Source organism: Pelmatolapia mariae, linkage group LG14 (assembly GCF_036321145.2).
Source record: "Pelmatolapia mariae isolate MD_Pm_ZW linkage group LG14, Pm_UMD_F_2, whole genome shotgun sequence".
NCBI classification, from domain to species: Eukaryota; Metazoa; Chordata; class Actinopteri; order Cichliformes; family Cichlidae; genus Pelmatolapia; species Pelmatolapia mariae.
Genome location: NC_086239.1, coordinates 2,694,977 through 2,707,931, shown reverse-complemented (window position 1 = coordinate 2,707,931; position 12,955 = coordinate 2,694,977). Strand labels below are relative to the sequence as shown.

The window sequence follows — 12,955 nt, the reverse complement described above, 5'->3', positions numbered from 1 at the left end:
GCAAGATAGACACTGAGTCAAAAACCTTTGTTGTGTGTATTTAATGTGTGAGCATGTGTGTATTTAGTGTTTCTAACCAAGCTCTCTCTCTGTGTGTGTGTGTGTGTGTGTGTGTGTGTGTGTGTGTGTGTGTGTGTGTGTGTGTGTGTGTGTGTGTGTGTGTGTGTGTGTGTGTGTGTGTGTGTGTGTGTGTGTGCAGCCCAATAAAAGCGTTGCTTCTGACATTTTTACTGCAGGTAAGTGGAGGGTAAATTTATGATGCTTGTTTAGAGGCCTGGGGAACCTTGCCTCGCAATGGGGTTGGACGCATGCACACACACACACACACACACACACTTTTAAATTTTAATTTTAATTTTTCAGCTCTAGTCTAATTATTTACATGTTATTTACATAGCCCAACAACTTCTTGCAAAGAACCACATTCTCTTGCCACTTTTAAGTTTCTACACAGATTCACAGCACAGACCTTGCTTGACTTGACAGTCTTTGCCAAGTTAACTAGTAAGCTGTACAATGAGCAGAAATGTTATTACCATCCTTCAAATGTGTCAAAATGTTCCCAGACATGATGCTTGACATTTGACTGCATGGGGTGACAAAAGCACCAACAGAAAGTCACAGAGATATTGGAGCAGATGGGAGAGGAGCAAAGAGTAGCTTATAAAAAAATAGAACAGGCAAAACAAAGAAATTAGAGGGAGAGTAGAAGAGGCCATTCCCAGGTGGCTGCTTGGCTTCCAATACAATTCTCCCCAAACTTGATGAGGAAATGAAATGGCCTGCCCCCTCCTCACTCTACAATATGATTAATTCTCTGTAAGATGCTTGCTTTTAGACCCAGGAGAGAGTCACGATAATGGAGGATTTATTCCCTTAGAATGAAGAGGCTCGTGGAGTAGAGCTGCCTGTTTCATAATGTTTTCTCGCCACCTGAGCTGGTTCTCTCGCTCTCTCCTTCTGTCCACATCCTTGTTTCTGTCATCTTGTCACTCCTAAGTCTTGTGTTGCTTGCCATGCTTTGTAAAACAGGATGGAGTACACGATGCATGATATTTTTGTAAAACTACTTAGATGCTGGATTTTAGAGAACAGGTGCTATAGAAGCGTGCCTTAACCTGCAAGCAAAGCAGCTATACATGTCTCAGTCCATCCCCTCTGGCCCTCTCTGTTGTGTGATAAGGCCAGCTTAGGGACACATTAGGCGAGGCAGGGCGTTAAGATCAAATGGGATTGTGGAGGATTTCCAGGAACACAGGGCTGTGGCTTTGGTGCTGGGAATCCTCTTCGTTTACCCCCCTGAGAGGAAGCCAAGCAAAGTACAGTATTCATCTCTACTATTCAGACCGCACGCCAAAGCATGCACCACCACGCCTCTGTCCAGCCTGTCATCCAGAGCAGAAGCAAGTCAACAGAAAACAAACTGTGGGCTCCCTCATCAAAGTTTGGTTTAGGCACCAAAAACCACTTGGTTGAGGTTAGAGAACCTTCATAATACAGTGTACTCAATCAGAACCACTTGTCAGCTAGTCATATAACTTTGGAAACCCCCGTCCCCTGACATGTTGCTTTCAGAAACCAAAAGTCCAACAATCACCCCCACTTCAAGCGGCGATTGGCCCGCTGTGTGGAGGTGAGAAGGGAGCGGGTTTGAACTTCACTCTGCATTTTATTTCTGTCCTTTTTTATTGCATATATGCAGTTGCCACACAAAAATAATACACAGGAATAATGCTGTGTTTAGGCTGATTTGATCCAAATTTAGGAGCACATATATCCCCAACAATGAATATAGGATTGCATTCCTACCTGAGAAAAACTTCTTGAAAAGAGAGCTCTGTCAGGGGTCTCGACAACTTTGACATTTGGTTAAAACAGAAATGTGAAAAGGTGTTTTTTTCCATTTGTTGAAAAACATGCTTCTTTTTCTTCTTTATTTATTCTCTTCTGGGGTTCCCATAGTGGATCACTTGTGTCCTCTTTTGTCACATTCACCCTGTCCATGTCCTCTCTGATCCATAAACTTACTCAGTGGTCTTCCTCTTTTTCCTCCTAACTGGCACCTCTGTCTTTAACATTCCTTTTTCAACTATATCCACTAGCCTTCATCTACACCTGTGGAAACCATCTAAGGCTTCCCTCTATAACCTTGTCTTCAAACCACATAACTTGACCTGTACCGGTTGCCTGAGCTGTGTTATTCATTTCTGTTCCGGTCCATCTTGGTCACTCCCAACAAAAATCTTGACATATTCAACTCTGCCGTGTGGTCTTAACCAATTATAGATTATAGATTTCTTTTATTTCAGGATTCTTTAAATAGATGTTTTCTATAGGCTTTAGGACCATTTGCAGAGGAATGGTTTCCCTGAATAATTTCAGTCAGGATTAAGAGCTCATCGCAGCGCTACTGAATGTTACTAATCATCTTTTTATGGCCTCAGACAGTGGACTCCTCTTTGTGCTGATTCTTCTAGACTTCAGTACCACTGATCACAACACTTTATTACAGACACTATAATACACGTCTATATTAAAGGAAATGTGCACACTAATTTGAATCTTCCTCAAGCACAAAAGTTGAATCCCTAGAAAACTATGCATAAATGTATGTGAATGTATGAAGCTAAATGACGTGTGTGGGATACTTCCAAAAGAAGTGAGTTAAATGCACTGCCATTAACAAAGCTTTTCATCTAATATGGATTACTTAAGTAATAACAACATGCAAGTACAAGCTAGACGATTAGCTCATATTAGGGTATAACATTTGCTACAAAGTGAAACATAAATTGAAAAAAATTCGAGCCTGGTCACAGTGGCACATCATACGGCCACGTACTGGATCATCCAGTGAAATGTCCACATTCGTGGTAGCTTACTTTGACTTTAACAGGAATACAATATTTCTGCTGTTTGCTGTGTAATCAACCTACCAAAGGTTACAGTTACTGTCACTGTAACAACATTCCAAAAGTGTAACATTGTGTCTAATAGTGTTCTAAACAGCTGTGCTATGTGCTGCTATCTGATAGGCCTTTCAGACTTATATATCTTCTACTCAAATTGGCTTTCCTGGATCCTATTTCACTTTTTTTTCTTACTGCAGCCCTAAACAGTTTGCCTGCACCAATCCAGCCCTTTGTGTTGTTTTAATACAGAGCTGTTTTCTGTCTGAGTGCCTACTAAATGCCACAGTTTTTCATTTCGGGCTTTTGAATAAATGACCACTGCCTTTTTTCATTTCTTATGGGGACCTATTGTGGCATCATAGAACACTATGCTGTATTTCTACCCAGTTATGGAGGTTGGGGGAGGGGGTGGATTGTGTATGAGTAAGTCAGTTTTGTAAATAACACTAAAGGTATTTATTTGTGCTGCACTGCATCTCCAGTAAACAGTGGATAACACTAGTTTATATTTGGATTGGACTACTTCCCAGAAAAAATATTAGAATCAAGGCGAAAGAATGACGGCAAGGAAGGAAGTGAACAAATTCTGTGTGATTGATAAAGGCCTGTGACCCTTTCACACACAGTCTGTAACACACAAATGACTGGGCATGCACACACACTTATAGTCACATACACTTACACACACAGGCGGTGACACACACAAACCCTGTAATTGAATATCGTGCAGAAAGCAAACATTCTCCTGTAAACATATCATCTGTCACCTCTACAGCTTAATCCATATTCTTTATGCCAAATGGAGAAACACACCCGCACACACACAACCCTGCAGCCTGTCAAACAAACAAATGAGGCTGGAGCCCCTGTGAAAGTCATCACCATGACCATCCCAGCTTCATCATCACGTTAGCCTGCTCCATTACACAGCAACACGATCCAGCCTGAAATCAATTAGCTGGCCATGCTAGCACTGTGAAGTGTACACTCCCCAATCTTTGTTTTGGTTTGATGGAAAACAATGTCTAGCGCCCAGAAGGGAATTTTAGTTGTGTGGGCGCCACGTCTCTGACCAGATGAAAGATGCTTTGTACTGGTTCTGCGATGACGCTGAGTGAGGGAAAATGATGACTTTGGTTGTTTGTTTATCTGCAGTGTAGTTTCAAGAACTGATAAAACATTTCCAATAATGTTTCTTTTTTGTTTTAAATCACAAAAATTATGTCAGTACGATAGAGCGTCATTCAATCGACCTAATACCTGCAAAGATTTTAATGATGTGCTTGATTCATGCAGATCATTAGTTAATGAATTAGATAAGTAAAATGTCATTTAGACAAAAGACAATGAAGTAAAGTTTCAACACACAATATGGGCACTATACAACCAACCAGAGTAGCAATTAATTAGCTGTTAAAGTGTCTTTATTGAAATCATAATGGCCTTTTGCCAGATTTAATTGCAGACTTTGTATTTTAATAGACAAATTAAGCATGGCATGCCAATAGGCGAGAAATGTCTTTGGTTCCACAGCATAGAGCTCTGATTTTTTCATCAGAATTAAATATTTTACAATAATCACCATTTGTTTTACTTATAACTCAGCATTAGTTAAGTTTGGCATGTTAATCGCCAACTTAATTTTGCTGATTTTTGAGAGAACATAACGGTGCACACTTTTAATCCTTAATTGAATTCAATTCAGGCACTTTACACTATTAGAAAGAAAACCCCAGAGAAACCCCCAACAATCACACAACGCCCTAGATGTACGCACCTGACAAGGAAAAACTCCCTTTAAACAGAAAGAAATCTGTGGTACAGGCTCAGGACGTGGGCAGCCAACAGATAATACTTCTTTTAGGCTGATTTATATTCGCTATGTTGCTGCCAAATTAAGCTACTGCTTTCTTCTTTCAAGAATAAGAAAATGAACATTTTAATTAAACTAATGTATTAGAAACAAAATAAAACAAAAAACGAAATGAAGGTTTCAGAGTGACCTGATCAAAAGTCTGGACTGAAATCTGAGATGCTGTGGCATCACCTTAACCCTTTATTTACCAAGGGTCTGTTGACCCGTCGATTTTACAAGCATTTTGTAATTTACCCTAACTCCATTACTATTTGTGCTAGAGACAAAATTCAGATGGTTTCAGAAGGAAAATAAGTTGCGCTTTAAACCGATTTGGTGTATCATAGGCAAGGCAAGGCACTCACAAGGTACTTCTGTCTGACCATGCACAGGTGCGCTTCACATTATCATAATCCTCATTTTGGGCTAGAAAGAAAATTCAAATGGTTCCTAAAAGATGAGAACTTTGTCTAATATTAACATTTTCTTAATGATATGAAACATAGAAGTGTGATAAATATTAAAAAAAAATCAGGAAGGGGACAAATACTTTTTCACTACACTGTATGTGCTGTTTCATGTAGAGTAGAATAGAATAGAATAGAATAGAATAGAATAGAATAGAATAATCCTTTAATTGTCCCACAAGGGGAAATTTGGTTGTATCAGCAGCAAAAACACACATATACAAACAGAGCAGGACACAGAACAGAAGCACAATTTTTACATATTTACATCATGGACAATAGTTACCAGAGCAGAGTACTGTACAGTTGTTTAAATTAGCGTACACATAGTGTGCAAACGGAGCAGGATACTGAAAGATGTTTAAATAGTTAAGAATATTTAGAATAATTAGAAAAGTGCAGATTGTTTACTGTACCTGTGAAGTTTACCCGTACCCTTTCCATGAAGTGAAATGTTGTGTTTTTCATTTTCTTATTAAATTTTGCACCTCTTCAAGGAACTGGACATAAAGTGAGTAACAACATATGCCAAGAAAAAGCATGATTGATTGTGACACAGTTAGGACGACACTGACATCTTAGAATTGTAACTCGGCAGCATGGCGGTTGAATAATCACAGGAAGGAAACAACACTCGGAAAGACGTGTCACAGCAGCAGCGATACAATTCAGAATTCTTGCTCAAATCTTCCGAGGATGGAAGATTGAGCCTGCATCAAGACATTTTACTCAGGCAACCTTAATTTTACTACTCGTTTCACCTCCACGCCATCTTTTCCTGCAACAGTCATCAGTGCAGCAGAACCTTTAAAAGACGTAGGCACAAGCCATGGCAGCATGACCGACTGCCTGCCTGATTTGGACACAAAGCTCTTTACAACAGGTTGGCAAAAAAGAAAGCAGTGCTATTTTTACTCTATATGTGCCAAACAAGCATGTCAATACAGTAAGTCCCCTAATCACAGTCAGCTGTTCTCTATCAGCACATTGACTTATTTTCCTCTTCCTTGGCTCTTTAAATCTGCAGTAGGCGTGAGTCAGAAATATACTCCAAATTTTATCTGCGACATAAATCTATTTCATGTCTCACTTGAACGTTCGTGTTTCTGTTTGTGCGAGTTGCACATAAACATCTGACAACTGTTTGCCGCTGCTTCCTGTTTGTGGCCTCATATTTGAACCCTGAAAAGATTTGTTTCGTACTTGTCATTGTCTTGTGCTACATGTTCTCAAAACCAGATTTTTTTTCACCACTGCAAAGGCATATTTTTGGAAGTTTCTAACTATAATTCTGATTGGCTGTCTAAACAGTATCTGTGATCTCTTGAACTGTAACTGTAACTATCCTCATAATCTGGTTTTGGATTTAAAAGTGCCCAGAACCCTACAATAAATATGACACTGCATGCTGTACAAACATTTCAGTCGTTTGGGTCTCAGGCTGACATTTGACAGAAATCTGCAACAAACGTCATTATTACAACTTTTGATCAGTTGTAGGTCAGACTTGGGCTTCAAGGAAACCTCTGTTTGGTCGCATGTGAACATGGGAGGAGGTGATGCCAAGAAGGACACCATAGATTACAGTTAAAACCTCATACTGAGCAAAGAAGTGGTGTCTAATTTGGAACACCTCAAATTAACTTAGTGGGTGGTAGTGTGTGCATGTGTGTGTGCGAGAGAGAACGAGAGAGAGTGTGTGTGTGTGTGTGTGAGACAGAGTGTGTGCGTGTGTCGGGTATTCAGTGGACTCAATTAACTACATACAGGTTAATGCATCCTCACGTCTGAATACAGTATGTTTTCGTATATACGTGTGTGTGTGTGTGTAGCAGTGAGTAAAGTGCCTTGAGGCAGAACGTGGTATTGATGGAGATTACTAACACTTAGCTGACACCACTGAGACTGCAAAGGGAGTAAAAGGGACTAAATGATTTAGAAGCACTGGTCTTATTGTAATGAAAGAAAGACCCTGCCTGTCAAGAACACACACACGCACTCCCATATACCTACCTATGGGTGGGTGCTAATCCTGTGAGCTTACATCTCCATTAACACTAACCCTGCACCACAAACCTACTCTGCCAGCTAGCTAGCACTTTGTGTCTCCCCGAGGATATCAGTGACCCTCTCTCAGTCTTTCTCTGATAGGCGCACAGACACACAGCCTAAAGGGATGTCAGTATGTGTTCACAGCATAGTCATCCAAGAATGTATGGGTGATAGTTTATTAAAAGTGGGTTTTGGCCAAGTTAGAGCCATAGAATGTAAATGATGCTGTATTTGGGTATAAATTAATGTTTTAATTTGCGGCAGCCCTGTTTCAAAAAATCCAATTACAACTCAGCTCAGCAATAAAAAGCACAATGCTTCCAAATGTTGATCATATAAAGAAAACAGTCTGTATCAAACTTGCTAAATGTTTTCTGATAATGGGCTAGTTTGTCCAGTTACTTTTGACAGCTAAAATAGGTGACTGGATGAATGGCTTTACCAGTTAATCCAAGGCATAGGGCACCTTTGTTAAACCTTTGAATTCAAGCTGTGTTTCAGTCAGTTTGTGTGCATAAAATGTCTTTTCAGTATCAAATCCAGGCTATTTCCAAAATTGTACTATGGAGTCAGTAGAAAATGAGTAAAATTGATCAAATTTTGTTGGATTCATTCCTCTTTTAGTAGCGTCTTTTTGTCACCAGTTTGTGCAGCAACTAAGAGAAAGTGAAGATAAAACCTCCCAATGAAATGTGCTCCAAAATCATACCTGCTGTTGTAAATGACCATCGTTTGAAGTGACACTTCTGACCCAGTCTCACCAGATATTGGCTGTCCTAAGACAAAAACAGGATTTGCCGCAAAGCCGTGGTATTGAATAACATTAGATTCTAGACATGTGCCTCATAAATATATAACTGAATGTACATCCCACCAGAGCTGATTTATGATCTGTTTGTAGGTAACAGACTGTGTGTGTTTTCCCAGTGTCTGAATTCTCAGTACCACCACTGAATCTCACACACACACTCACACTGTTACATATTATACAGCCCCATAATAAAGGAATTAGTTCAACCAGCCCCCTTGCAGTAAAGCCTAATTGAATTAGCGCTAACTAGGCATTAGGCCCTTTACTGCACAGGTAACCCAGAAACAGTGGCATGAGCACTCAGGACATTATACATTTGTGTGTGTGTTTGCATGTCTGTGCGTGTACGTGTGACTGGAGTTCAACCATGTTAGACTCACTTAAGCTTCATAACCTTTAAATGAGGACATGTTTTCAGTATTGTTTCTTCTTTAAAAGGCGAGTTCATTTGTAAACTGGGTACACAGTTAAAGATGTTTTTGGTGCCTGACACAAAAGTGTGGAAAAGCCACCAGATTAGATTTACTGCAAAGTGTGATGGCTTGCAAATAAGAATCATTTACAACAAGACAATTAGCTTAAGATGTAGATTACTATTCTCATTTCTTTACATAGCACCCCCAGTAGTAAAAACATTGGTATTAGATATGACCAGCTATAGGGCTGCTCTGCTCTGATTGGTTATTATCATCCAGCCATAGCAATTCTTTTACACTGAGCCTTTTTTCCATACCTGCACAATTTAATCTGAAAACAACAGACAGTTTATTTTTTGTTTATTTTCTTTTTTCTTTCCCTTTTTTTTTTTTTTACCTTAGTGAAACTAAAAACAGGATTAGTTTTGTTATGTGATTTCCATTTAGATCAGGAGTCTCAAACTTAAATGAGCTGTGGGCCATTGCTGTGGCCATCTCACCGGAGGCCCACTTTAGTTTTCAAGTAGTACAAAACAAACAAGAAAACACCCACAAATATTTACCAAAATGCCGTGTTTTGTTTGTTTTTTTTTAGATTTGAACTATTGTATAAGAAGACAAAACTGCAAATGCGAACGCAGATTTTAACTAACTGAAGCCTTTCATTGAACTACCAAATAAACACACTGGTCCTCTCTGTCTGTCCACACACGTGGCAGCACGTCTGTTATCATTTTGTTCATATTTAACCAAATCAAACTGCAGACATTATTGTACACGTTAGTTTGTGACTCTGTCACTGAACTAACACAGCCGATCCCTCAGCATGTTTGTACTCTCTGCTCATATCGTCTTCATATTCAATCATTATTGGCTTTTTAAAGAACTTATTTTAACATAACTCTGGACAACAAACACAAAAAGTCACTTCAAGGGACAAACTGCATTACATTTCTTCACGTCAGTGTATGGGCCGCAAATAGGGGTGACGCGGGCTGCAAGTGGTCCCTGGGCCGCAAGTTTGACACCCCTGATTTAGATAGGTAAAAAAAAAAATCCACATAAAGGGGTAGATGTGAACCTTCCCCTACCCTAAACTGATAACTGGAGACTTGGTGGACATTAAAAGCTTAAAATTAATTTGTTTTTGTTTTGCTGCATCCAATCTCAGTAAACATCCTCAGTTTGACTGTCTACAGTAATATTTTAAAGCACTCATTCTGGCGTATCTCTTTGAGAGGTGACTGTGATGTGCACGCATGCTGTTGCAGCATGATTAAATCTTTAAGTAAAGTAGCACTGACTGGAGGGATAAGTAGGGCCAGTATGTGAAGGCTAACAGCTGGGTGGAGAGTGGCTTTTAATCCTGCTGGGTTTTAACATCATGAGTGAACAACAACAATCTTTCTCCAGCCACTGAATCATCTTTTCATTTCCAAAGATTTACAGGCAGAAATTAAAAAATGGAGGTCAGAGGTCAATAAAAACATGCTGATGCTTGTGCTGCTTATAAAAACACAGTGAAAAGATAAAGTTTTATTAATTAAATTTGCATTTAAAATAAAGACGGTATGCACATTATTACTTCATTAAAACAACAAAGTTAGAACTCTGCCAGTGTTTGCACAGATCTTTAAAAAACCACCACCAGGATGAAAGTGTGCAAAAGTATAGACAGTTTTGCTTTTTTAGCACAAATTAGTCAATAATTCTGTCATTTAGGGGTGAAAGTTAAGAAATTCTTCATTGTCAACGGGAAACATGAGAGCTAATTAGGTAACGTGAGCTAATGTTGAGCCATTGCTTGTTTTCTTTAGTGTCAGTGACCTCGGTGATCTAGAGTGATAAACACACACTTTATGGAATGATTTAATCATAACCTATTTCCAACGTGAGTTCAGATCACCTATGTGGACAGCCGAAGCTGGAAACTGAAGGAGAGAATAATTATAATATAACTGGTTTAAGATTTTCTTTAAAAAAATGATCAGTTGCATTCCCATGTGTGCATTTAAAAAGTTATTGAGTACAGTGATGTGGTCAGTGTGATGAAGGACAAAATCCACAGTCCATTTTGTGGAAACAATGCATTCTTAGGTTCACGTGAGGCAAACGTGAGGCTTTAACACGTGCATTTAGTGAAGGGAAAGGGGTCATTTTCAAAGTTACAGTCTTTTTAGCAGAAAATACAGTCTACTTTTTAGTTGACAGGGAAACAGGAAATGTTGCACTGAAATAACTGTATATTATGACGGAACAAATTTGTCTTAGCAGTAAAGCCTCATATTAGCTATAATTGAATGTTACATTTTTACACAAAGAGAGGATGAGGGAACTTTATCATTCGTAAGAAGCAGATGCAAATAGTTTTCCCCCAAAAAAGAAAAACAGGTCTGCTGATACTGTTGAAGAGATTTATACCTTCTGAGCTTCTCTGCCATCTATCATTGGTCGTTTCAGGCTAAAGCTATTGGCCTTCAAATACCGATATTGGTCAAAGCCTGCCCTGATAAACCTGAAGCTCTTCCTAACCTTCTGCCATGCTCTTATCATCCAGAAAAGCCACACCAGTCGAAACCTTTGATCTGCCTGGCTCACTTGCTATCAGGAAGCAGACGGCTATGTACTCCTGTATTACTCCCTTCCTGATTTCTTAGTTTTTTGCGTGTTTGTCACACTTCATATAAAAAATAAAATACAACATTTTTTGGTAATCTGAAAACATTTAAGTGTGACAAATTTGCAAAAACCTAAACTACACTGCATGTTTGTTGTGTGCGTCTGTGTGCATGTGGGGTTGAGTGTGCATGTGCATCCTGAGGCCTGGCAGATCTCAGCTCCGCTGTAGGCCAGTGACAGGTGCTAATGCTGAGGCGAGAGGTTACACGAGCCTCCGTTCTCCCTGCTCTGATAACACTGACCAAAAGCATACAATCAGACACACACACACACACACACGGCGGCTTAGCTTCCTGATAACTTCACTTCAGAAGCGGCTTGTGTGTTTATGCGTGTTGCACCGATGGATCGTTTTGCACAGATTCTCCTGATGTTCCCCCGAGCCTTACTTTAAAACCTTTGTAAAAGCCTGTGTTTTGCAATAGAGGTGAGATGTTATGCTTTGCACATTGCTGGATTTGATGCTGGATAACTGGGTTGTGAGTGTGTCTTTGTAAAGGCCGAATTGAATTTTGTAGTTGTAAAGAGCTTAGTGTTGCAGAGCAAAGTGTGCCTCATTGCTTATAAAGATACAACTCACTAAAATCACCAGCTGACCATGGTATTGCCAAACGGTTACGCTTTCATTAGATCATTTTTTCCTAAGATGTTCACACAAGTCTGATGGCTTTATGGGGTCAATGATGATAACGTGATACGAATTTTAATCTTTGGTTGCACTTCTTTCAATTTAGTGTAACAAATTGTAGCATTAGCAGGTAAACAAACAATTGATTGAATTTATTTACCCTATCCAGAAGCTGCTTGTGTTAACATATCGGCCTTATCTAGTAGCCTCGTTTTCATATTTACCAGTGATCGTCTATCTATATCCATCTGTTTCTTCTGTACTTGAAGCCTGGACACACAGATTGGATGTTAATCTTTCCAAGAAAACAAAGATCTCTTCTGTCCTGGTCTTCACTTTTTCCTTTGATCTCATCCTGTCTGTGTCTCACTGGGGTTTTCCTGATACCCACAAGACCACTAAGAAACATTCCTGTATGTGTCCGTGTCCACTTGTCTAAATCAGAGTGTGTAGAAGAAGTGTGAAGCAGCATTCATCTTTTTAGATTTGTTCAGCAAATTTATTAACCCAAAGGATTTCTTTGTGTTAACTTTGAACAGACAAAGGTCCGTGGTATTTCAAGTCATGAAGCCTTTAGTGTCATGAGTTCTCTAAGTTTCACGCAGATTTCTCCAAGGAGCTCATCAAAGTTTCACTTAATTTACTGAACTTATTTTATTAATCCTCTGAGGCGAATGTAATGATCTAGTGCTGAACTAGAAGAAGAAATGTGAATTTGCAGCATGATTGTATAGAGTTCCCTGTGTTTCTTGTGTGGGGTGTTTTGAATCTTTTTTTAACTCAGTAACATTTTAGATGTTTTTTTGTCAAAAACAAAAAGATGTGCAATAACTCCTTTAAAAAATGAGATACCAATATTTTCTTATACTGTAACAGTTGCTGGAATCAGGGATTGTGTAAAATGGCAGGATCTGTGTAAGCACTGATCATATGGTGTGTGTGTGTGTGTGTGTGTGTGTGTGTGTGTGTGTGTGTGTGTGTGTGTGTGTGTGTGTGTGTGTGTGTGTGTGTTACCAGTTCAAAATTTGGACAGACTTTGGGTGGATGAATTGTTTTGCACTAAAGTTTGTAGAAGCTGTGATGAAGCTTGACAAAGCGATTTGTTGGAATATCCACATGGCCTTAACAGATACTA

The 12,955-nt window shown here is 39.3% G+C and overlaps 1 protein-coding gene across 3 annotated transcripts in view; it reads left to right on the top strand.

Moving 5' to 3' along the window:
• Positions 1-12,955, top strand: part of bcas3 (BCAS3 microtubule associated cell migration factor) — a 323,139-nt gene that overhangs the window by 278,708 nt on the left and 31,476 nt on the right. Inside the window, exon 24 of one of the 3 annotated variants that reach the window (XM_063492928.1) lies at positions 5,732-5,745. The exons of the other annotated variants lie outside the window; for them this stretch is intronic. Coding sequence (XP_063348998.1) covers positions 5,732-5,745 — 14 coding nt within the window. The remainder of the gene's footprint in view (positions 1-5,731; positions 5,746-12,955) is intronic. 3 annotated transcript variants of the gene reach the window in all.